This window comes from Meriones unguiculatus, chromosome 3, assembly GCF_030254825.1.
Source record: "Meriones unguiculatus strain TT.TT164.6M chromosome 3, Bangor_MerUng_6.1, whole genome shotgun sequence".
In the NCBI taxonomy this organism is placed as follows: domain Eukaryota; kingdom Metazoa; phylum Chordata; class Mammalia; order Rodentia; family Muridae; genus Meriones; species Meriones unguiculatus.
In genome coordinates this window covers 187,243,851-187,271,215 of record NC_083351.1, presented here as the reverse complement: position 1 = coordinate 187,271,215, position 27,365 = coordinate 187,243,851, and the positions used below count along the sequence as shown (strand labels likewise).

The 27,365-nt window shown below is 38.5% G+C and overlaps 1 protein-coding gene across 3 annotated transcripts in view; it reads left to right on the top strand.

Moving 5' to 3' along the window:
* Positions 1–27,365, top strand: part of Brinp1 (BMP/retinoic acid inducible neural specific 1) — a 202,845-nt gene that overhangs the window by 142,011 nt on the left and 33,469 nt on the right. For all 3 annotated transcript variants that reach the window (XM_021652035.2, XM_060381212.1, XM_060381213.1), the window contains 2 exons: positions 1,257–1,362; positions 22,350–22,586. In XM_021652035.2, coding sequence (XP_021507710.1) covers positions 1,257–1,362; positions 22,350–22,586 — 343 coding nt within the window. The remainder of the gene's footprint in view (positions 1–1,256; positions 1,363–22,349; positions 22,587–27,365) is intronic.

Genomic DNA, 27,365 nt, shown 5'->3' with positions numbered 1-27,365 from the left:
TAAGAAGAATGCTATTATTAAGCACAAAAGGAAGGATTTTTTTTTTAAATAACAGTAAATGCCTCAGCTGGGAAAGATGTATAAACTAGGTGACCTGAGTTTCAGCCCTCCTGCCCACATAAAATTGGAAGGAAAAAACGAGTTCCACAGTGTTGCCTCTGGTAAACAAACAAAACTATATATAACTATGTATATATATGTAACTATGTGTATGTATACATATATATTCTGTGAGATGCATGGCTCCACATATGCAACATGCACATGTGTTCCGGTACACATACACACTGATGATGATAATGATGACTGATGATGAATTAAAAGACATAATCATCTATCACCTTATGTAAAAGCATTGCAGTATTTACACAGAAGGGGAGCCGGAGGCTCAGGAAGGGCAAGATTACGCAGGTACAAGCCTAGTGTTACACAGATGGAAAATGACAGAGAAGCTACGTGTTGGCTTTCCCACAAGTTGACTTTCCTTTCAGTGGAGGCTATATATTTACAGCTGAACACAAACTTTAGCACAGCTCCAAAGAACAGCAAGTAAAAGGATGAAAGGGCCTTTATATACTAAACCATTTTAATTCCATGTTTATTTGAATAGGTGTTCCTTTTTGTCACCACCTTGAATCTTAAAAGACAAAGTCACAAATACACAGTAGAATCCAGATTTTTTTTTCTTTTAACCTGCAGTGGCACTGATTGTAGTTATTGCTGAACCTTCTTTTGAAAGATGGAGACAATTGTATTGTTATTGCCTGATAAGAGTGCCTACGTACTCACTGCAATTTATAGAGGCATTTTGTAATCAGCCTGCCATTTTTGAACACCTCCTATGCTAGGCACTTATAGTCTCCACAGTTTCCCTGGAAGACACTGATAGCTTGAGTTTGCTGACACTTAGAGGAGCTACGTGGCTTCCTATGTCACACAGTAAATAAGTTGCCCAGCTTGCAATTAATGACAGTTTTCCTGATTCTGAAGAATGATATCATTGTGCTTTAATGTTTTCATTTATATAATGTGTAGCATGAGCTTGTGAATTGAGTGCTGGTGGTAGATAATGGACATCATGGTTTCAGTCTATGCATTTGATCATACCTGCTGTCCTGCCTGCTTAGCCAGAGCCATACACAGTTCCAGGCACAGACCAAGCATTCAGGAGACATGTCAGGTGTGGCATTGCTCTTCAGGATTTGCTATAAACCAGGACACCTATCTTACGCTTTTCTCACTGAATCCCACTCTAGGTCACAGAGACACGCACTGGGCCTCTGGGATGTAACAGCTATGACAATCTGGACTCTGTGAGTTCTGTCCTTCTTCAAAGCACGGAGAGCAAACTGCACCTTCAAGGTAGGAAACGGATGTAAAATGGGGCAGCACAGGTTATAGCTTTTCCAGAGGGTGACACTTGTTCCAGAGAGGTCTAGTGAGGCACATGGAGAAGAGGGAAGAGGTGAGAGACAGAAAATCAATAAAATTTAGAAATATGGAAATCAGACTGTTGTGATGTGATATACAAGAATTTTTACATATGTAGAGCATTAACTTCATGGTTATTAATTAGTTTTCAGACAAAAAGCATGAAAATGTGAGCTCTATCTGGTTGTTTTGATAAAAATGTCTGAACATATTATTTATAGATGCCTGATACACCAGACTTACTATATATTAAAGGTTCGTATCTTATCATGTGATTTTTTTTCTTATTGATTTGATTGCTAGTGTGTTTTGGAAGGTGATATTTAAATATCAAAAAACAAAGAATATAGAATGTGATTCTCTGTAATTTCTTTCTTTATTGTTTCATTATTTGTAGTTTTAAATAAAAGAGCACACACTCTTTTGGGGGAGGTAATAAGCAGCCATGCTCCATACTAGATGGGATGCAGAAAGATAACATTTGGACATGACCTTTAAGACTGTAACCATTATTGGGGGATTTTTTTAAATTTTTGTAAAAAATTCATTCAGTTTGTCAAATTTAAAAAAAAAAGTAAATTTACCCTTTTCAATTTATATCACAAAGAGGAAAAGTAGAAATATATAGATGGATTACAGCATAGATGATATTATAATAAACAATATGCATATCGTTTCTTTTACTTTTTGAGATAATAATATAATTACATCATTACCCCTTTCCTTTGTTTTATATATTTTTAAAAACTATATAACCATCTCAACCTTCCACACATGAAATGTAAGTGAATTATGTCACATCTTTGAAACATAATAGAGAAATATTATTTATAAAGATTTACTAGAATAAGAAAGGCTAGTAGGCATTAATTAAACACTAGAAGATTTCCTATACAATGTGACTGATCTTAACAATGTAAAAGAAGAAAATTAATTCTGTAAGGAAATGCTGAAATGTCAAAAGAGGTTACTTTGGAAGAACGAAGTTATATACTATTTTAAGCTTCTAGTTGCCTTTTCAACTTTCCTTCAATAATCACATACTAATTTTATAGTCAGAGAAAATGCTATGCTTTAACTTTGTGAAGACAAAAATCGTGACCTTCCAAAAAAGTATATGTTAAATATGACTTTGAATGTCAGTAAGAAGAACTTGGATTGAGACTGGCAGGCATGAGGCTTAGCAGAATCTGACAAGACTTCTATGTTCTAGTTCCTTGACAGTTCTGTGATACAGGTACTTGTTACAGACCATAATTGGAAAACAGTGTAAGCAGGGCTTGATAGTGTCACTAGAAATCCTCAATGAGTCTACTGGAGAAACTCAGACCAATGCAATGGTTTAATGTTTCAATATAAACACACAGACACAGACATAGAACTACACACACACACAAACATCTCATATACTTAGAAAAAAATTAATAAATTAGGACAGAAAATAGTAGATATGATGACTTAATTTTTTAAAGGTGAAAAGGTATAACCTAAATGCCACAGATGTACTAGAATTTTTAGCATCTTTTAGAAGTTCCTGGGATACCTGCAGCAAGTCTTTGGAATTATGCTCAACATTTTACTCTAGAACGTTAGTTAACAGTGCATGTTCTATCACTTCCTATGCACACTGAGGGAACACAAAACTTTAATAATACTGTAGTAAACTTAATAACATGGATCAGATGTTACTACCAAGAAAAGTTTTGAAATTTACATGACAATTAGAGTCTAATTTACCATCAATCCAGTAAAATTTATGGTTTATTGATTTGCAGTCTTGTGTCCCCACGCTTTCTTGTTCAAATTATATGTTATTTTCATTTGTAATTTTAAATTTATTCCCTCTCAAAACACTTCTGTATAATACCCTACCCAACAAAATCTGGGACATCCATGGGTGCCCTTACTAGAAGCATGGTCATCACAGAGACCTTGACAGCCCTGTGCTCTTCTGGATTTGTCAGAGGTGAGCTGTCATATTGGGTCCATACTCAAGCATCTCACATTTAAAAATTATGTTGAGAATTTGGAATGCCTGGATAAAGATCTCTCATATAAAGAAAGAGGAGTTACTTGAAGCACGAAGGAATTTTTTTGGATATACTTGAAACACTGACTTAGAAAAAACAGTTATCTTCGTTAATATGGACAAAATGGGCCAGGATCAATGTGTTAGGAAGGGGATAATACTTACCTAGATTTAGCTCAAAATAAAATTAAACTTTGTTTTTTTGCTTGTTTTTTGTGGTTCTAAAGTATCAAAACTAGAAATTCAGTCTTGTGAGACATATGCTATATCACTGAGCAAGACACCTAAGACGAGTATGTCATGCTCAAGGCACATTCTTGCCCAAACATGGGATGAGCTGCTTGCTGATGCTGTGATTTCCTGCTAGCTAAGAGTTACAAGAAGACATATTTGGTAGAAATGCTACCCAGATAATTGACACGTTATTCAATGGGGTTGAGCGATTTTGGCAGGAATGGTTTTATTTTTTTTTTACTGATTTTTTTTAATTTTAATTTTATTTATTCTATATCCAGACCATAGTTTCTCCTCCCTCCTCCTCTCCCAGGCTCTCCCCCCACTTCCTATTCTCTCAACTACTCTTCCTCCTTTTCTGTTCAGAAAAGGCCAGCTTCCTTGGCTATCAACTGTCTATGGCATATCATGTGGGGGGAACAAAGAAGGGGAAAGGGTCCCAAAGGCAGGCAATAGAGTAAGAGACAGACCCTACTCCCACTATTAGGAGTCCAACAGGAATCCAAGCTAGGCAACTGTAATGCGTATGTGGAGGGCCTAGGTCAGGCCCATGCAAACTCCCTGGTTGGGACTGGGGGTGTTGAAGGAGAGGGCTTCAGTCGGGATATGTAATGAATAAACTGTGAAAAAAAATAAATATTTTTTAATTAAAAAACAGTTCTTATATAAATATATGAAAACTCTATATGATATTAAAATAAGGAAATTACCTGGCAAAAAGGAAAATGGATAAAACATAGGTAAAAGTACTTCACCAAAAAGAATCTCTAGATGACAAGCATATGAAAAGATGCTCAACTTATCAGAAAAATGTAGACGAAAACAAGCATCCCAATAATACCAGAGGATAATACTCCATGCCACAAATGGAAGAGACTGACAGTACCAGGAAATGGGAAGTGAAGGTATGGGAGCTTACACACATTGTCAGGGGATGCATAAATAGTCACATTTTGGAAACCTCTTGACAATATGTACTAAAAATTATATGTGCCTTTTGTATGTGACCCCAAATTTTAAACTTATAGGGATATGTCTACAGAAATGTATCCAAGTTCACAGAAATTCATGAATGTTTACAGCAAATTCATTCAGAATAGGAAACAAACAAACAGGGGGGAGCACTAAAATGTATGTCCATCCACAAGAAAATAAACATATTCATAGCACAGGTGATGAGAAAGAACATATTACTGCTTCATACAATATGGGAAAGTCTCACAAATCTAACAGTAAAAGGAAAATAAGTCAAACACAAATGTGTGCATGCTATAAAACTCTATTTCTATACTGCTCCAGAGAGTAAAAACACGTAGTTTTAGATAACCAAGAGAGTGTGGAAACTTTAGGGAAGGAAAATGGAACAATGACTACAAGAGAATAGCTGAGTTTCCTGGGTTACTACTAATCTTCTGCCTCGGTGTGTTGGCTTAGAGACTCTGTAGAGTTAAGCACACATTATTTTTATATATTCATTTTATATATACATTATGCATCTCTTCAATATTTATTTAAAAGTGCACTGAATCTTGACAGTTCTACAGAGAGAAATTGTAAATCCAGTGGAGGAACAAAGCAGAGTTTAGCTCAGCCAGAACCAGCGCATTTGAACTGAGGATAGATGAGACAGTATGAACAACACTTACCATCTTTCAGTGACTTTCCATGTGTCAGGGTCTGTACCCATCTATTTGCTTTAGAATTATGTTTGCTTCTTGATTTCATTTTGAATCAGTATTTTGATGTCTTTTGTTATTTGGGGCTTTTAGTAGTCACATAGTTTTTGTAAAGAAGATAGAAATAAACCTTCATTTTATAGGTGAAAACTGAGTTTCCTTGAGCTTGCTCAATAAGGATTTGAGTTGGATTTTTTACTTACATCCTCGACAGCATAGCTCTTCCTCAACATAACGTAATTCTCTATTCTTCTGTTTGTATTCTTGTTCCTTTGAAGAAGGCGTGGGGTTAGGGGATGACAAGATACTGCATAAATTGACCTGGGAAGACTAAAGGTGAAATGAACACTTTAATGACCTTTCACACCCTGTGCTGTGACATAAAATGTTCACTGAAACAGGGTAAAAGAAGACTGGAATCCAAAATAAGAAGTGAGTTGGAACGAGAGATTTAAAACTAGTGAAAAAATGACAGAAAAAATCAAAGACTATTAGTAGTCATAGCAGCAACAACTAAACTACTAGTAATAACAATAATGGTGTATTGATAATTTCTTATTTTGTGATTCTCTCTTCAAGAAGCCCATTACATGTTTTGCCAACATGGTCATGTAATTTAGTGTAGTTACCATCTGGTGAAGTTATAAAGATAAAAACATTCTGCCTCAATACCTCAATGATTTGGAAATGGATGCAGAGAGAATATTTTTCTGAAAAGTATGGGTGGTGTCAAATTTTATCTATTCAGATATTCCTTCATTTCTTTAAAAGTTTTAATTGAACATCTACTACATGTCAACTACAGGTTCAGGAAACTGGAGCGAAAACAGTGAATAAGTTCTTTTCTCGTTTTGGAGCTAATACCAGTGTGTAGATACAGGGACTAACAGACAATAACACATGAACAAAGAATGTCTTTTCTTCATAGAAAGCTTTGCAGAATGTACACTATAGGAAAAAATTCAGTTTGAGTTTGATCTGGATAAACGGAGAAGCCCCTGAGGTTTAGGCAAAATGATTTGATCTAGTTTGTCGTGTAAATGGCCCCCTATGGCTGCTGGATGCACTATTCAGGATGAGAGCATGCCCTTGGAGAGTAGCTGGGAAGCTGGGTTATTTACTACTTTCTGAGAAGATGGTTCTATGATCATTCCAAAAAAGGCAGTGAGTAGTTGGAGGATGGACAGAAATATTTTAAAACACTATGCTGACAATATCTGGAAATGGGCTAGAACAAACTTGAGAAAGAACGAAGGAATCAAAAAGCCCAAAAAGTTTCTGACAAATATTTGTATTGGTATTGCCATTATTTGGACATGTCTGAGTATGATGAACTATTGGGCAAACTTCATAAGACTATTGCATTTAGCAATGAGGTAACCTAAGGACTGGACCATCAAGCGATTTTTTTTTTAAAAAACTCCTTCTTAAATGCAGAATCAATAAATCCTTAATTTGGCTATGGGGATTATTCTGTAATAATAAAGACTGATGCTCTAGGTATGAGGAAATGATTACAGGGTTGTGGGTGAGAATTCAGAGTAACTAGCATTTTATGTATAACTGGAATCATCTACCATTAATAAATAATCCTTTCTACTCTGAATTGAGGAAAAAGAGAAAATGTGTTCTTGTGTCGACAAGTTATGGGTATGGGAATGGGTAACATTTTGTTGGATTTCTTGATTACTCTTCATAGGATTTAAGTTGTATGATTTCAGAACTTATTGTCTCTGTGATTAGATTGCTGCTTATAACTTATTGTTTGTCAGTTGAATTGGCAAGGTACTGTTTGCATAACTGTACTTAAAATGTACATACCATTGTATGTTTTACAATGAATGGCATCTCAGACACAATGCTGTATTCTATTTTAAATCTCAGTGAGAAGTGCAGCTCTTAGCTTCTTCCATTTCTGAAAGAGGAGATGGATGGAGGAGGTGAAGATCACAGTATGTGAGGCTTGATCATTACGATGATTGTCACACGCTCCTCTAGCTTCTGATAGCACTTGATGATTTATTGCATTGCGGCTGCCAGTGCGGTTTTTCCCATAGCTGCACCCCATGCTCTGCTTCACCCTTTTAAGCCCTTCAGTGCTTCTTTGGAAGTTTTGTCAAAATGAATCTGTTACTAATATACTAGTAGACTTCAGAGTAAAGCATACATTGCTACCATGTTAAAAAAAAATAAAGCAAAACAAAAAACATTATCACTCTCCCATCCTAGGAAAATCCATAGAGCCTTTATAAATATTGCTCAGAAAACATTTCTGGGTGAGTTAATGAATAAAATGATGATTTAATGAACAGGCCAATTAATCTATAGTTGTTCTGTTTTCTACAACATGATAATGAATCTTTAGGCCAATGATTATTTACTGATGACCTATGGGGTGCCAACTCTGTACTGCTTTGAAGAGATAGCATGCTTTGTGTGTACATGTGTATGAGAGAAGGAAGGTATTCATATCCAGTTCTGATGGGCAACTTTAAACAAGAGCAATCCCTAGCTAACAATTTGTTTGAATGTGTCATATAGTGGCACAGGAATTTTCAGTTTTTGTTTTTTTGTTTGTTTGTTTTTTATTGTTATCATATATTACAATTTAGTCGGTTTGTATCCCGGATGTGTCCCCCTCCCTCGTCTCTTCCCACCAACCTCTTCTCACCTTATGGCCCTCCCCTAGTCCAACGATGAGAGGTCCTCCTCCCCTCCCATCTGACCCTAGTTTATCAGGTCTCATCAGGACTGGCTGCATTGTCTACCTCTGTGGCCTGGCAAGGCTGAATCCCCCAGGGAAGGTGATAAGAGAGGCTGTCACTGAGTTCATGCTAGAAAAAGCCACGGCTCCCTTAATGGGAACCCACTTGGAAACTGAGTCTATGGGCTACATCTGAGCCAGGGTTTTAGGATCTCTCCAAGCACTGTCTTTGGTTGGGGTATCAGTCTCTGCAGGGCCTGCAAGGGCTCAGGTTTTTGTTTGTTTGTTTGTTTTTGTCTCAGTTGATCACCTTTTGAAGCTTCTATTCCCTCTAGGTCCTTCTATCTCCCCCTTCTTTTATAAGATTACCTGTACTCTGCCCATAGTTTGGCCATGAGTCTCAGCCTCTCCTTAGATATCTCCATCAGTACAGTCTTTCAGGGGCCATCTGTGGTTGGCTCCTGTCCTGTTCGCTCTCTTCTCCTGCTTCCAATGTCTATTGCATCTCTCCTTCTGAATGAGGATTGACCATCTTCCCTAGAGTCCTCCTTGTTGATTAGCCTCTTTAGGAGTATAGATTTTAGTATGTTTATTCTATATTATATGGCTAATATTAACTTATGAATGAGTATATAACATATGTGTCCTTTGGCTTACCTCAAGATAATCTTTTCTAGTTCCCACCATTTGCCTGAAAATTTCATGTTTTCCTTGTTTCTAAGAGCTGAATGGTATTCCACTGTGTAAATGTATCACAAGTTCTGTATCCATTCCTTTATTGAGGGACATCTAAGTTGTTTCTAGATTCTGTATATTATGAATAGAGCTGCTACAAACATGGTTAAATCTATTGCTTTGGTAAGAGACCATGATAAAAACAACTTTTTAATTTTTTTATTACAAACAACTTTTAAAAGGTTTGAAATGGACTTTCGTTTTTTTGATGGTAGAGAGCTTTAGAGTGTAGCAAAGGCATTGTGGCTGAAACAGCTGTGAGCTCATGTCTTGATCCAAAACTAGGAGGCAAAGGGAAAACACTTGAAATGGCATGAATCTTTTGGAACCTCAAAGCCCATCCCCAGTGACACCCCTCTCTCAGTAAGTCCACACCTCTTAATCCTTCTAAACAATTCTATCAGTTGAAGACCAAAAATTTAAACATATGAGCCTATGGGGAACATTTTCTCTCAAATTGCCACAGCTTTCTGGTCCTCTGAGCTCTAGATTTACTTTATTCTTTTGTGGATGACTGGACAATCAGAATACTTTAGCAGAGCTTCAAGGGATATATCCTCCCCTAAAAGCCAGGACGGAGGAGGAGATGGGTGGACTTAAGCAACTCTTTTTTTGTTGTTCATAACAATCCTCTTCCCCCAAATTTCATCTCATGTGTTCCTGTGAGCCCAAGGAAGTACGGTCAGTTCTTGTTCCTGGTGACTCCTCACAAGGTATGAGTCCTGCTCAGGGCTGCTCCTGTCTGATCAGCACCAGCCTGAGTGTCCATGTTTCTGCCTTCCTGTGGCTGGGTGGCATGCATAACGGCAGAGCCCTCGTGAGAAATGGGAGTGCTGACGACTGCAGAGGTGCTCAGACCCAAGGAACACTCTTTCTCATTTTTAGAAGAAGGGGGGTTATTGTCAAGACGCAGATTGAAGGTATCAATGAAAAAGGAAATAAGATGGAGAAGCTCAGTAGACATGAGTTGATGATCGTAAGACATCTGCCTAGTTAATTAAAAAATTTCAACCTCTCTATATACTTTGGTATGCAAAATGTGAATGACAACACATGTGCCTCATAGCATTTTTCCATTTAATTAGAAAATATATACTTATCAGCCAAAGGAGGGGGGGTACAGTAATAATCATGGCTACTGTTTTGGATAATTATTCTGTATCAGGTATTGAGATAATTTTTTATAGCAATGCCTCAGAGCTTGAACGTAAATCAATTTTTCTCAAGTTGAAAACGGAAGCTCACAGAAGTTCTATAACTCTCAGGTGACAGAACATGAAGCTGGGTCCAGCTCTTCTCAAAGCACCCTGGCATCAGCAGGGAGACAGTCCACACTTGTTGTAAAGTTACCTGCCAACCTTTGTATGCACAGGTGTAGCTGATTTCCTTAGCGAGTCTCAAAACAGTCTATGTCAGAATGAGTGGTCTTTCAGCATCAGGATGTTCCAGGAACGTGGGACTACAGAACTTGCTATGGAATCTCTAAGGAATTGCAGACTCAGACTTAGGCAGAAAGAAGATGGGAATTCTGGGCAAGCACACATTCATTGGAAGAGCAGTGATGCTAGCAGGAAGAGTGTTATGGAATTACATATGTGTGCTGTGGTCCCATGGGACTGCTTCTTGCAAATATACCTGTGGTCAATGATGTAGCATGAAAATCCTTATAGGTAGAGGTTCTGTGTGACAATTTGGTTAACTTAACAACCAAGTTCCATTAGAATGCATTGATTAGGCAGAAATCAAGCATCAGGATGAACAAATACTGAATGAATAATCCCAGATTATTTCTTTATTGACTGCATATGGATGTAGAATTTTTTTTAAATGATTAAGTCAATGCTTATTTACTCTAACACCTTAACTTGCTAATAAGAGTCTCCAGCACAGGCCATGCAGCATTTTTCATATGCCTTTAAAATATTTCAGACACATTTTCTTTTATGTGCAGGGTTGCCACTCAATTTTCTTTTTTAATTATTAATTTATTTGTTTTTACAATTTGCTTATTATATATCCCAACTGAAGCCCCCTCCCTCAACTCCTCTCAGTCCTACCCTCTCTCTTCCCTCCCATCCCCTTCCCCTAGTCCACTGAAAGGGGGAGTTCATCTCCCCTGCCATCTGCCCACAGCTTATCAAGTCTCATCAGGACGGCCTGGATCCTCTTCTTCTGTGGCCAGGCAAGGCTACAACACAAGGGGCAAGTTATCAAGGAGGAGACAATCTAGTTCACGACAGAGAAAGCCCCTGCTCCACTTATGGAGAACCACATGGAGACTAAACTGTGCATTGGCTACATCTGAACAGGGGGTCTAAGTCTTCTCTGTGCATGGTCCTTGATTGGTGCATCAGTCTCTGCAGGACCCACTGGGCTCAGGATTTTTAGCTTTGTTGGTCTCCTTATAGGGCTCCTGTCCCCTCCAGGTCCTTCTATCCCCAACCCTTTTTCCATAAGATTCCCTGCTCTCTGCCGAAAGTTTGACTGTGAGTCTCAGCATCAGCTTCAACCCTGTGCTGGCTGGAGCTATCAGAGGTATCTATAGTAGGCTCCCATCCTGCTGCTGGTGGGAGTGCAAACTTGTGGTTACTTTGGAAAATCAATCCAGCACTTTCTCAGAAAATTGGGAATAGCACTACCTCAAGATCTAGCTATACCATTCCTCGGCATATACCCAAAAGATGCCCCACCATTCAACAAGAACATTTGCTCAACAATGTTCATAGCAGCTTTATTTGTAATACCTATATGTCCCTCAACAGAGGAATGGATACAGAAATTGTGGCACATTTACAAAATGGAATACAACTCAACTATTAAAAACAAGGAAATCAAGAAATTTTCAGGCAAATGGGTGGAACTAGAAAAGATCACCCTGAGTGAGGTAACCCAGAACCAGAAAGACATGCATAGTACACACTCACTTGTATGCAGATACTAGCTGTATAATATAGGCTAGCCATACTAAAAGCTACAGACCTAAATAACAAGGAGGGCGCTAGGAAGGATACTTACATTTCATTCAGAATGGCAAACAGGATAGACACCAGAAGAGGTTGAAGAGAGGGTACAGGATGGGAGCCTACTATAGAGGGTCCTATGAAAGGTTCCACCCAACAGTGATACCTCCAAGACTTCTATTTCTAAAATGTATATATATATATATATATATATATATATATATATATATATATATATTCTTAATTTTTTTAGTGTGTATGTGTGGGAGAGAGAGAGAAGGGGAGAGAGAGACCCAATATGTTGAGGTGCTGCAGGTAGGCCAGAGACGACACTGAGTCCTCTGCAGTTACAAATCATTGTGAAGTTCTTAATGTGGATCCTTAGAAATAACCTTTGGTGGTATAGAAGGGTAGCACGTGCTCATACTGGATGAGCCACACTTAGTTGTCTATTGTTCAGTTCTGAACTTTGTAGCATTTGGAACATAGTAGATGCTCATTAACTGTTAATAATGTAAATTAGTTGGAACTGCAAAGTTGGTTTTCTTTGAATTGTATGATTTGTGTGTGTGTGGCAAAAATAAAAACAACATAAAATTTAACATCATGGTAATTTTAAGTTGTACTAAAGCATACTCACATGCTATACAATTATAAAAATTCCATAATATTTTCAAGTTTCAAACACAAATTGTATACCTATTAACCCATCATTCCTCAAGTTCCTTTCTCTTCAACCCTGGAAAGTTACTTTCTGTCTCTGGAATTTCCTATTCTGCATATTTTAAATGAGTAGATGTGGTGGGTATGTGATTTCCAGTCAAGCTCTTTCTCCTTATATGATTATAACGCATGCATGCTATGGCAAATATTAATACTTTCTTTTCATGGCTGCATTATTATCCATACAAGGGTATATCACATATCATTCCTATTCATTAATAGGAGTTCACCTTTCTCTTTTAACTGTTGTCTATGAATATTCAGAACAGAGGTTTTCCTTGAGTGCATGTCTATAATGCTTTTGATATACATGTAGAAGTGAAATTACTGGGTATGTGGTAATTAAGAAATTGAAGATTTGATACAAAAACAAATGTGTTTTGTTATAGATTACATCATTTCTGTATCGTTTCCCTGTTTGGAGAGAGATCTATATTGTTTGCTTTATCATAAGCCAGGAAGTGCTGTACCATGAGCGTGGATATTACCACCCAAAGGACATGGCCTTAACTGGGTGATTTGCTCTGAACAGTACAAGAAGACATGATACATGCCTCATCCACAAAGACACCTGTTTTCACTCTTACTCCTTTTCCTTTTTCCTGTGAATATCATATTCCTGAGACATACTATGCATGCCTACAGCAAAAATTCAAAAGGAAGATGTCTGGAGCATAGTCAAAGTCTAGTCTACATGAAGCATGAAAACATAGGCTCTGGTGGCCATAAGCTACTAGGAATTTGAAATTGTTCACCATCTTATAGTAAGTTAACAGCTTACTGATATTGAAACATAAAATGAACTATCATAAACCTCATTTACATACTGTGCTGTGTCCCAGTGCCATAATTGTTGCAATGTGAGCTATGAGCTTCAAAAGATGAATTAATTAACAAACCTTCTTGGTTGTATTTAAACTGGGCATTTGTGTGGATCTGTGAGTCCAGAGCATCCACATTAGTAAATCGCAGAGTACACACTACTCAGGTACACTTTTGTCCTAGGTGAGCCTTCCAAACTCTTCTTTCTTTTACATTTCACTGAAATCATATGTATGTATGTATGTATGTATGTATGTTATGTTTGTGTGTGTATTTATTTTCTTGTCATTATAAATAGGTGAATCTCATCCCACCATCCATCATAAGACTCTGCAATTAGAGACCGTATCTTATTCGTGGTTCACACTTTTGGCACCTAGTGGATGAAATGATATTGTAGGGGCAAAATTGGGGTTTTGTAGTTTTCCATATATTCAGTCATCTAGTACTGTGCTTGTTAAGTTAGAAAGAATGAAAAGAAATAAAAAGTACAATTATCCTCCAGAACCATGATTTTTGGAAATGGATCTAAGACAAAATGTGTGTTGAAATGAGTGATCCTTTAGTGTCATTGTTCTCTGAGGATGTTTTCAGCCTGTGTATTTTTTTTTTTTTTTGATACAGCCCTTTCTAGATGCTTACGTTTTTAACTACTGAGATGAAGTTAAATTATATTCAGGTCTCAGGTTGTAATTCTGAGTATGAAGACATAGTTCTGCTTGTAAGTGCTAAAGCTGAAGCGCTGGGTCAAGCTCGGCATAGAAAAGAGAACCGTGGTCTGCGGTGAAGCACATCCTTTCTAAATGTACCTTTATTCAAGCACATTTTCTTGATACCCAGTAATGTACTAGGTGACAGAGGAATGCTCAAGATGAATGCCTCTCGTGTTCAGAGATCTGTCAGAATAAGAACATGAGCATAAGCACACATAATATAAAGCAGTAAGTGTTTTTGTTAGAATTTTAAAGAAGTGCAAGTAATTTTTAGTTTTTTGCAGAGTGACCGCTACAGAAAACAACAGCAAACATGGCAAGGACAGGAACATGGCATCAGTTGAACACAAATTCTATCATTTAATGATATATATCTTGCAACCTTGTAAGGTGTCTGACTTCATTTTTAGCCCCATTGTGCATGATCTACATATAATAAAGTTGAGTCTTAAGTGCAATTGTCCTATGAATTTCGACCAACATATACAGCTGTGTACAGCCAAGATATAAAACAGTTCATTTCATTTTTATGTCAGCCATACAAAGGAATCTTTGAAGAGGAAGTAATGATCTGGGAACTTAAGCCTTTTTAGTTTCTACAAGGTCATTTAATTAATAAAATCTGGAGGTAAAAGCTGAAGAGAAAATAACTTGATCTGTTCAAAGGACAGGTTGTAGCAAAGAAGAAGTAATGGGTAAAAGAAGAACTTGGAGACATTCATTAATCCAAACATGAAACATCAACACCTTTTTGGGCATCACATTTAGTTTTTCATGGATTTTGTAAATAAGCCTCTATTTAAATTTAATAAATCCCTTCTTACTATATTATGAGCATTTTCATGTTGAAATTTTATAATCTGGTGCATTCTTCCAAAGTCCTATAAGTAAAATGATTTTGTCATATTGCCCTATAATCTACCTTTATTTTTCACCTAAGAATTCAAAGTCTGTATCCCAAAGATCCTGCAGCCCAGATGATGGTCATCACACACATGAAACATTACTCTTACCAGGAGGTGGCATGTCCTAATCCTTACATTGAAGGAGGCACAGCATAGTCTTTCCTCCCCCAGGTAACTGCCTTTCTCCATTTCCCAGAGTGTAAATGACCCATCACAGAGACAGGGCTGAACTTCTGAATGAGATCATAGCCTTTTCGCCCTTTCTGCACAGTTTCACTTGCTGAATTATTGTCTTATTTTTATTCCACTCCAATGAGCTGTCAGCAATAGATACTGTAATTCACAGCAATAGAAACACAAACAGATGGGTAATTGACCTGCATGCCTTCATTACACTGGAGTTCAGCATGGCTGTGTAAGCCATAAAGTCCTTTATCTGCCAATATGAAACCCCCAGGCTTTCACAGGGAAGGGGATCAGGCTAGTGTTTTGCAGAAGGTGCTGTCCTTGTCGTTTCTCCCACCTTGTGCATTTCAAAAATGGACAGGATTTGACAGGCAGAACTTAGCATGTATAAGACAACATCTGGGATTCCTATAGGGCTCAGAGATACCCGCAGGGGGCCACATTTGATGCAAGGACGGAAAAGAAAAATATTTATATGCAACCAAAATAGAACCTATATTTTTTTTTTCCTTTTTCTCTTGGCACTGTAAGAGATCATGAATTTAATAGCAAGTGAGATGGATCAGAAAAGAGAAATGTCACTCACTCAAAAGTAGACTGGCTTAGGTAATTAGGTTACAGAATAAAATAAAGTGAGTGTAAGACTCACCAACTCATGACAGGGCCTCAAGTAAGACGTAGAGTCATCCCAAGTACTTAGACACTGACCTGTGTTTGATCCGTCGCTGCCCTATGTGGTGGCATGTACAGCTAGTCTTCTTTGTTAGTTCAGATAATGCTCTTGGCTTTAAAACCCGCTCGAGAGGCTAGAGAAATGGCTCAGCAGTTAAGAATGCTTACTGCCCTTGAAGTTGCTTATTGTTTCTTGCTCTGTCAGAAGACTCATGTTTGGTTCACAGCAGCCACATGGGAGCTCACCGCTGTCTATGGCTCTTCTGAACTCCACAGACTCCTGCGTGCGTGTAGCGCACACGCACACATCCAGTCCCACGTACACACCACGTTTTAGGGGGCTGAGAGTTCAAATCAGAGACCCACAACACAAGTCTGGAGTCAGAAATGACAGCTGGACCATGTTTGTTATGTCTTTAGTGAAACTGCAGCTGTTTAGTCTTACTTCCAGAACAGAAATTAGATGTCCCTACCCCCCCCCCCACCCCAAGCATGGTCAGCTGAATCAGGTTCCTGATTGATGGAACAACACCAGCTCTGAGGTTGCTGTTCCTATGGGATCTGATACAGATTCTCAGAACACTCTCAAGTTCTTCTTAAGGTCTGAACCTCCACAAATCTGTGATCTCCATTTATTTTTCTGTATCCCAGAATCCTAATTTGTGAGGACAAGGATCTTCTCCACTGTTGATTTTAAGAATTGCTTTGACTCTGATGAACTCAGATCTCTCATTTGTGCCATTCTCACTTTCAGTTTGTGTCTAAGACACAAGAACATTTTCTCCTCTAGGGACTTTTGAGGAAATAAACAATAAAGAAAAAAAATTACTGTTAATCAGAAGGCGAAGTAAGGAATAGCTTGGTCTTCAAGTGGACCCTGAGGCCTATGCACATCCTGTTTCTACAGTCTAGACTACTCTTCTTGCGGATGTCTTAAACCCCCATCTTTCCAACATTAGAGATTTCCCAAGGAGCACTCTAATTTGGCTTGGGTAGTGGTTAATACTGTGAATTGCGATAAATGAAGGAAGACTAACACTTGCTGCACACGTAATTGTGACAATTGCATAGAAAGTTGAGCTATCCCAGACGTTGGAGGTTAGCTAGTTCATTCAAGACAGATCTGTTTGTCACAGCCTCAGCACTGTGAGGTCCAGAATCAAGATGCCACAAGATGTAGTGGGATCAGATCTCTTATTTTCAGATGACTGCCTTGTTATGGAGTAACCGTGGGACATTTCCTTGGTGTGTACACAGTGAGAGAGAGAATACCATCACCTTCATGACCTTATAACCTTAACCTCCCTAACATCAGCAAGAGAAGTTGGGGATCAACAAATAAATTTTGGGAAACATGACCTTTTGGATCAGAACATTCTATGATGTTCAGGGTTTTTTGTTTTTGTTTTTGTTTTTTTACCTAACTAGTTAGAACTAGAAAACCACAACAAAAATTACATTTCAGAGAGGCTAATATACTGCCAGGTTGCTCAGTTGCTCTTCAGACTGGGTCTGTGGTAGAACATTCAGGTTACACCTTCATTAGTTTCTTTTTGACAAGTGAGGCAAAAAAAAAAAAAAAAAAAAAAAAAAACCAAAGGATTTTACAATGGCCCAAATACTCATATTTAAATTATTATGATTCTGTTATTTTAATTGTGGGGCTTTGGGGAGGTCACTTAACTTTGCATTTTTGTATCCCCAAAGACAAATAGATCAGCCACCTTTTTGGTAGGATGAAGAATAGAACCTATGAGTACCAGGAGCCTGAACCGAGCTTGGCTTAACTTGCAGATCTGTTGGGTACATATAGACCCCTTTCTTCCAAAATGAGCCTTTTAATTAGGGAGATGGAACAAATTAATAAGATAAGTCAAACCTTAATCCTAACAAGGAAAACAAGAGAAGCATTTGAACTCCAATAGTGTGGGAAGGTCTATAAGTTAGGGCAAGGGAGACAGGCTAAGACCAAGGAAAGGTCATTTCAGACAAGGGGATAAGAGCAAAGACTATAAGACAAATGACACACTGGAAGGACCCTGTCCCTCCAAAGAGCAATGTATATCATATGGCATGGATAAAGACAAAAGTCTGGGAAGATGAAGAAGTGACAGAGACATAGACTATGGCATACTGCAGCAAAATAATTAAGAAATTTTATCAAAGTCCTTGAAAAATATGAAACGCATTATGGGATGTATGTAGGTGATAAGCTTGAGGGGAGGGTGGTTGCAACTGAGAAGGGTGAGTTCAGTATCGGGAAAAGCAAGAAGTCTTCCTGGGTATCTCCCTTTGCCTGAGCACTACACACCTTCTTGATGGCACTTGATAACATTGCCCTTCAAAGCACAGCCAGACTTGGGGGAAACAAAAACAAAAACAAAAACACTAATGAGGTTGAAGGGAACATATTCCATATGTTCTGTGTGGGCAAGGTAGTATTCAAATTTAACATTTGCCATTGCCTTTCTGAATTTGTGAGGCAAATTTACATGCCTGGCAATAAAAAGTGGCCTTTTTTTCTTTCATTTTCTCAGTCCCCCACTTTCTCCTCCTTCTGCTCTCTCTCACTTTGTGTGTGTGTGTGTGTGTGTGTGTGTGTGTGTGTGTGTGTGTGTTGGAGGGGGATGTATTGGGAATGGTGGCTATAGAATATTCCATCCCAGCCGGCAGCTGTATATCTTTCAAAAAGTGCTTCCACAGGCCAAATCCCCCTCCAAATTATTTATGACTCCCATTGAAGCTAGCAGGGCTCAGGCGCCAATCTAGGGGGTCAGCAATGGCTCTCTTTGTTGGACACAGGTCACTGGGAGACGACTCTGGCTGTGACTGCTGTGTGAACCTCCGCTGCCGTAGAAATGGTTGTGTAACTTTAAACAGTAATGACATTTTGCAGAAAAGTGCTTTTTAATTGCTATGTCTTCATTATTCTCTTTTGAAATTTGCCCAGGGGATTCTGCCTCTGAGACAGCTCGGCATGTTCTGAGTTTCCATTTTTAAAGAGCAGCCAGTGTTCTGTTTCAGCTGCTCTGAGAAAAACCCCAACCCTAAATTTTATCTGTTTTCAGTTGCACTAAATGGGATAGGTAATACTGCCTTTTGTATCCTTTCCAAAGAAAGAAATGATTTGATGCAATTTTCTAAAAATGCTTTCCCCAAATTCCTTTTGGACTAGGACCAAGAATAGAATATCCTATCCCCTACAAAAGGGAAAAATAAAGTGATGAGTTGTCTGAAAAAATAGGACTGAGGGTATAGTCTGTAGAGTTCTTTTAAGCAACTGAAATGTAACCCCAATCCATAGACACAGTTGCCTATAGGGATCAGCTAAAAATAAATTTTGCTTTGGAGGAGAAAATGGTGACATAAACGAAGTAACTCAATAATGCACACTCTAAAAGAGCTGCAAGTTGCTTTGGAAGGTACTTCATAGCTGATTTGTGTTTCCCAGCCTTTGGTGTCCGCATCGCCATATTGTGGACAGAACCCTTGTGTCTGATCACTGGATCTCATTTGGACGCCTTGCTCAGTGGTAAAAAGATTATCCAATTTCACAGCAGACCTCTGTCCAGCCTCACAGCTTTCTCAGAAAGTCTTCTGAGCAATGTCATGCCCACAGTACTAAACACTCCTCTGCTTCAGCAGGCAGAGAATCTAAACCGCCTCCTTGTGCGAACTGTGCAGATGATAAAGAATCCCTTTGGAATGTACCTGCAGCTATTTTTCCTTTTTATGCTGAAGTTTGAATTGAACCTTTAAGAATGTCATCACAAGAAGGACAACAGCAGCACCACCGTCATCTTCCTCACCAGTAGTTTCTTCACATCAAAAATAGGTTTCTTCACAGACAATCATGCTTGATCTTGATGTTTCTCTATATTCATCCTTCATTGCGCTGGTTCCTTTGCATTGTCTTCTGTGTTACTAGTTAATTCCTCTAGATGCTTTGCTTCATTTAAGAGGAAGTGCAAGGAGAGACGTTTATCTCCATCTACCTTAAAATAACGTAAAGATGCCCGTGTCACAACGTAGGAAAGAAATAATTTAAATCTGTGTCACAAATCTAGTGTTGATTAACTTCCTGTTCTCTGTATCTTTTGCTTTGGGGTTCAAGAGAGAGGTACTCTGGAGTTTATTTTGTTTTTTAATAACTTAAAAAAAAAGCGGTATTTGGGAAGGGCAGTGACTCAGAGTGGCTGGTGACTGGATAGCGTTGCTGCTGGGATTGACTGCCAAAGCACTGTGCCTTCTGCCCATGCTGGCAGAATGGCTCTGGGGGTTAAGGTGCTTGCTCTTAGGATTGATAACCTGAGTTCAACCCCTGAAACCCTTACTACAGAAAGACATAATCAACTATGCAAGTTGTTCTTCAACTCCCACACACATATTGTGAAATACATGCCTACATATGCATATGAGTGTATATATGTTTGTAGATATACATACACAAATAAGTCTTAATTTACCTATTTGTAAGTAAGTAAACCCAAATTGAAATTGATAAACCAGGGTCTGTATGTGTTTGTGTGTGTGTGTGTGTGTGTGTGTGTGTGTGTGTGTGTGAGTAACTATTTCACATGAACTACCAGCATCTTTACTTTGTTCCTCTAGGTATAATGAGCACCTGCAAGTATCCCCATTTGAACATAAGAAAAAGTGGAGCTTTAGAGAGAGGATAAAGAAGTTTATTGAGATGATTTTGGCATTTAACCCAGTGGTAGCGATGGCCAGGTCTTTATGTGGACTGTGGCTTCTTGCCATAAACATGTTGAAATTCACCCAGGTCTCTTTCTCTTAGAGCGTTCAGCAAATTCTGTGTTGTTTTCAGATAAAAACCAGATGAAACCAGAACAGAGAGTCAGAGTCATTGTACATACAATCATAATGATCATATACATTCCATATAATCTGAGGAAAAAGACAAGTCTATAAACATACCTGAAAACATAAATTAAAAAGAAAATAAAACAAATGTCCCAAGTTATTTAGCATATCTAGAGTGACCAGGATTGAAGACTAATCCTGAAGCGTAAGTGAGAAAGAAATAATAATGTGAATAAGAATGCAGCCCTATTTTCACAATGTAGGAAATGAAACTGTTACTTCTGCGTCTGCTGGCAGCTAAAACTGTTAGCAGCCTCAGAAGCAAGAAGAGGACTGTCCTGGGCATGAACTGTCTGTGTTAAACTGCCTTTCTGTTTGATCATCAGAGGGGGAAGCATCCACTTGGTTGATGTTTCTAGGTACCAGCTTACTGCTTTCGTCCATGTAAAGCCACTCATCTTGCACTCTAAAGATCAAGACTCTGATTACTCAAATATAGAGAAGATCATAAGATGTAGCCAAGGGTTCTTATCCTTTATCCATGGGTTAGCCACTTTGCCTTATTGTGCCTTTGTGTTTTCGTTTTAAGAGGAAATAGGATAAAATTATTGTCTGTGATGCTCTTTTTCACCAGTGTATTAGTTTTATAACACACACTTTTTTTCAACATTTTCTTTTAATTATATCATTCTCATCCTTGAAAAACTACTAATATGTATTCAGTGATCTACATGGTTAACACATGGCCTGTGGACTGTAATAAATTTCTTCCTGCCTCTGGCCACAGCAACTCTCAGAGTCAGTTTTTCTATCATTTCATACCCATATTCTCCCGAGTTAGACCATGCAGGTAGACCTCCCAGACACACTTATTCTATTTTTGCTCATTCTGTTATCCTTTAACAGTCATTTTCTTTTATGTACTTTCCAGTAAGCCCAAATTCTTGCTCTTGTAGAAAGCTGTCCTTGCTATCCAAAACAGTTAGCTTCTGGCTTACTAATACCTGACGTTTTCCTGTGCTTGTTTCTGGTTTGGAACTGTAAGCCATCATAGGGAGACATGTGCCCACATATATCCCTGTTGATAATATTGCAGATAAGCTTTATTAAAAATTTTTGCTGGTCATGGTGGAATACATCATTAAATCTAGCATTTTGGAAGCAGGGGCACTCAGATTTCCATGAGTTTGAATTTGAGGCCATTGTGGTTTACATAGTGAATTTCAATACAGCCAAGGCTGTCGAGAGAGATCCTTTCACAAAAACAAAAGGAAGAAAAGAAAGAAAAAAACTGAACTAAAAAATCTCTATAGAACTAGTGGCTAGCTCAGGGCATGTTCTTCATAAATAGAGCTCATAAATATTTCAGTAAAGAAAAGGAAAATAAATGAAGGATATAAGAAAGATAAACAATAATGTTATTCATTCAATAAGGGTTTTCTCCCCAAATAAAAAAAGTATACATTAGAGCATCTCTAGTCTTATTACTAATATAGCAGAGCAGTGTTTCCATTTCCAGAAAGGCCAAGGTCGTGTCCTACAATGTTGAATCATAAGTGATATAACTGAAGGCCCACTGGCTATGGCTCATCTATACCTAAGTAGGCTCGGAAATATTTTTATTCCAATGCACAGGAAGAAACTTTACAGTGTCAGATTCTTGTCACCTGTGGAGGCTGTTAATAAAACACCTTTTTATCCTTTCTGATTCTCCCTTCTTGCTATTCCTACCCAGGTCTTCAGATAATCTTCCCGCAGTATCTGCAAGAGAAGTTTGTTCAGTCGGCCTTGAGCTACATCATGTGTAATGGCGAGGGAGAGTACGTGTGTCAGAACAGCCAGTGTCGCTGCCAGTGTGCTGAGGAGTTCCCACAGTGCAACTGCCCCATCACCGACATCCAGATCATGGAGTTCACACTGGCTAACATGGCCAAGGCATGGACTGAAGCTTACAATGACCTGGAGAATTCAGGTACACAGACTGCTAGCATACATGCCTATGGCCAAGTCTAAAAAATGACATCGCCTAGATGCAGTTAAGACTGCTGTGAGGGGGAGATAGAATAACGGCACTTGGTCACCCTAGAGGGTTCAGAGTCAGGTGTAGTATCTCTCATAGAGCAGTCACACATTCAGCCTCCCTACAGTGGAACATGGGTATCATAAGGCGATATGCTTGTATGATGTATCATCTCTGTGGCACTCAGGACAAGGTAAGTCTGAGAACAGACCTCTGCAGAGTGGAGACTCAGAGGGTATTGAATTTATTCCTGAGTCTCTGCTTCTGTGTGAAGTGTAAATATTCATAAATGTGTAGAAGTCTGAATTAGTGAATAATCACTCAGAGCTGTGTGTATATGTCTATACGTGATATACAGTCACATACATATGTACTTGTGTATTCTGTGTGTGTATTGTGTCTACAGTGCTACATGATGAATACATACTCAAAGATTACACAATTAAAACTGAAAGTTTCTGGTAATTTAGCTATTTCCTGCATTTCCTTGTTCAGAATAATGAGCTACAAGGGAGAAAAAGTCAGTTATCCAAGGTCACAAAGGGGGTAAGGTCTAAAGTTAGATCTTTGCCTTCTTGAAGTTTTCATTTCTGTCAGAAATTATTGTGTAGCTATGCAAGAGATGTAAATGATTATGACATTTCAAGTGTCTATGAGTAAGAGTGAGAAGCAGCTGGCACGAATGGCAGCTAACCAGCAAAGTCAGGGATAGCCCTGTTAATAATACTAATACTAATACTAATACTAATAATAATAATTAGTCGCTTTGTCCTTCTGTGCTTCAGGGAGGGAGTTCATAGGTTGTCTAAAAGTTATGACCCCAGTACAGATTAGGGAGTACAAGAATAAATGTACAGAAAGGTGCACATATTTAGACAGGAAATTGCAAGAGCTAGATACTGGTTGTCTTAGTGAGTTTAATAGAAAAGGGATTGAGACTATGTCCAGGACCTTTGCTAAGAGATGCAGATTAGATAATATTATGATTATCTAATGTTTAGCTGATCTACAATACTCAAATAAGTTTAAAATCAAAACAATATAGTCGGTTTTAGGCTGTGTAAGTTTAAGAGTCCTTAAGAATTCCAAGAATTCTTCACAAGATATGGTAAGGTTATAATATGTGCTTTAACTAAAATCTGTTAAATGAATAAACTCATCAAAGAAACATTGCAGTTTGCAAAACACCTTTACATACTCTTCTCTCTGTTACAACTACGTGAAACCGAGTGGAGTGTGCCTTTTCAGGGAGCAGGGAGGACACCAAGACTCACAGTCCTCCCTGAGGTCACACACTGTAAATGACAGCTGTGGTAATGAATCCCTGACTCCAAACCCAGTTCTCACAGCAGCCTTTCAGTTTATTAATTCTACTCAACGCTGTAGGCCTGAGCTCCTTCATCTGATAAATGAGAGGTCATGTTTGTGTTTTGAATATTTGAATGTATTTAAGTCTTTAGCCATAAAACCCTTTGATCAAACAAAATCATACCCCAGGGCCATTGTTTATCACAAGCGAAAACAGAGACTCACAGGAGGTAACATGTGGCTCGTTGCCGTGAACTTGAAGCCCTAGCTTTGCCAGCATAGGATCCATCAGGTTCTGCTTTTTCAGGGTCACACAGCTTGAATGGAGCTATTCTGGATGCCTTATGAGCTGTATCCATTAGTCTCTTTCAAATTCTTGGATCTATAAAGCAGAGAGGTCATGATAAAAGGGTATTATGGTGATTCTTGCCCTCAAACAAACAAAATAGACTTGATAGGCTCCTTTTGCAAAGAAATGCTACTAATTACTAAAATTCCAAAGGAAATGCGGGCTGTCTGCATCTGTAATAAGGAACTCTAATTTCAAAAAGAAGCTACTGTGAGTGGGTGAGTAATGGGACAGAACATGAGATATTGCAGAATAAGAAAACGGTAAATGGTTTGCCTTGCTCTTTTTTGCTCTTTTTCCCTTTAAGGTGTACTCACATGGATCTCTTGCACATATCCCTCTGAAATAGCTTCTCAATTTAAGAAAAATCCACCTATTGAAACAAGTTTCCTCCTGTTTGTTCTAGCCCTTAGTAGTAATGTCTCATCTCTGGAAGAAGATAATAATGACCATAGATTCTTTGATGGCTTAACAGTTCATGCATTTGGATTAGATACTGATAAACCAAGTTGACAGATGTATTGATGTGGGTCTCAGAATCCTTCTGTTGTCAATATGGTATTTGAATTCTTGTATATTTGACTATCTATCACAAAGTTACTAAATGTATTGTTCAAAACATAGTTTTAGAAAGTTGTGGTTTTTTTCCCCTCAATATGGCAAGTCTCAAAGTTGTCATCTATGTGTTAAGAGGAAGTATCATACTTTGAGTGGTATATTTTCTGGAGCAAGGCTGCAGCTTTAATTTTACCGTTTACTGGCCATTGATCTTTTGTTAGTTCACTACCTTTTTGTGCCCTGTTCTGTAGAGTTGGGGTGCTATGGATATGTAACTCAGTTTTGCTGTGAAGAGTACGCATGACTTCTAGGTGCTTAGGATTAGGTTTGGTATCTGTTGCAATCCATGCAAGTAGTCCTTATATAAATAAAGTGAATGTATGCACAGGTCTGGAATTTCCTTGCATTTTTTTATAGCATGAAAAATTTTTTCAGCTGTATCTAAGGTTTTTTAATATAATTTTTATTCATTACAATTTATTCACTTTGTATCTCAGCTGTAGCCCCACCTTTGTCCTCTCCCAATTCTGCCCTCTCTCCCTCCCTCATCTCCTCCCATGCCCATTCTCCAGTCCACTGATAGTGGAGAACCTCCTCCCCTCCTACTTACCCTAGCCTAGTCTCCAAATGGGCTCCCTAATAAGGGGAGCAGGGGCTGTCTCTGACATGAACTCAATGGCTGGCTGTTTGATTACCTCCCCCTGAGTGAGAAGCAGCCTGACCAGGTATCTAAGGTTTTTCAGATTTCACTTTCAAAATGACCCATACTTTGTTTTATTTTCCCAGCAGTTGAGGAAGACACTGAGGAAGGATGGTGTGGCTGAGAAAGTGTCAGAATATATGAGAGTAGTTCAGGCTTTATACTTGATGCTCTTTGGCTATGTTATTTTTAGAAAAATCACTTTCTCACTCTGGGCTTTAGTTTCCCTAATGTATATGTATATCAGAAAAGCTGAGCGAGGTGATATCTAAGGCTAAGTCAAACACTAGCCTGACATGGTGCTCAAAAACCCAAATATCAGGAACTACGGCTGAAACTTGTACAAAGGGGACCTCTTACCATTTCTTAAATTGTGGTTTCCCAGCACAGGAGAAGGTGTTACATGGTCGACAACTAGAACTTCAAATAACATTTGGATAATGCATGCAGACTTATGCTTCCTTCAGTCCTCCATTAAACCTACAAATTATATCAAAGAAAAAGATCCACTTGGGTGCTAATATGGTTTTAACACCACTCTAGGTCTTCTAGAGTCCTGAATTTCACAGAGAAAGAAGGCAAGTGAATTCATTCACTTAGCAGGCAACAATATCTGCCTAGAATGTATTAACACTATTTTCTTCATGTTTCTTTTTGGTCACAATTGTATGAAATCAGGTAATACTGAATTTCTATGTATTTTGGCTAAAAAGCTTCTCCATTTTTAACTTGAGAATAGTAATTTGATTCAAAGGCACTGCTATGTGTGAATACAAAGGGGATGTAGTGGAATTCCGAAGCTGGAAGTTTGGAACCTCCTACAGGTACCCTTCAATGGAGGTACAATATCAGCAGCACAGAAGACTGTGCAGTTTATACTGGCCTAAGTCAAATTGTACAATCTTTTTTTTTAAAGATTTATGTATTTATTACTTATGCAATGTGTGTTAGCATGTACACCTGCACGCCAGAAGAGGGAACCAGATTTCATGTTTAGATGGTTGTGAGCCCCATGTGGTTGCTGGGAATTGAACTCAGGACCTTTGGGAAGAGCAATCAGTGTTCTTATCCTCTGAGCCATTTCTCCAGCACCCAAATTGTACAATCTTTCATTGGCAGATGGAGCTAAGCATCAGAATGGAATACAGGACGGACCAAAAACTAACTGGTGTGCTCTTTCCTGGGGAAGACTATTTCTCCCTCTTTCAGCATGCCTTTGTTGCATGTAGTTTCGTGAGTGTGGTTGAGATCTTTAGTCCTTTCCCTGTCCACTTTCATATGTCTAGTGTTGTTTGGCTAATGTTTCGGCAGTCATAGTACTCAGCCTGTGTAGGTGTGACTTCAGCCGTTTCTAGGAGACACACTCTACAACAAATTCTGTGGCATTCTGGCCCTAAGGTTCTTTGTGGTCACACTTCTTCAGTGTTCCTTGAGCCTTAGATGTGGGAGTGGTTGTGTACATGTGTCCACTGGGACTGAACTCCACAACTCTGTATTCTGATTGGTTTTGTTATTCTGCAATGATCTCCTTCTGTTGCAAGGACCAGTTTCCTTAAAGATGAATGAATAAGGTCTATATTTATGTCTGAATCCTTAGAGCTAGGAGCTTCCTATGGATGGAATATGTGAGATCTGTCTCTCTGGGTCTGGGTTATTTCACTCGACATGGTCTGTTTTAGCTCCATCCATCTGCCAGCAAGTGTCATAACTTTGTTTCTTTGTAGAACAGCATTCCATGGTGTTTATGTACCACACTTTTATCATTCCCTTTGTTGGTTGAAGAACATTTAGGTTGCTTCCATTTCAAAACTGTTAT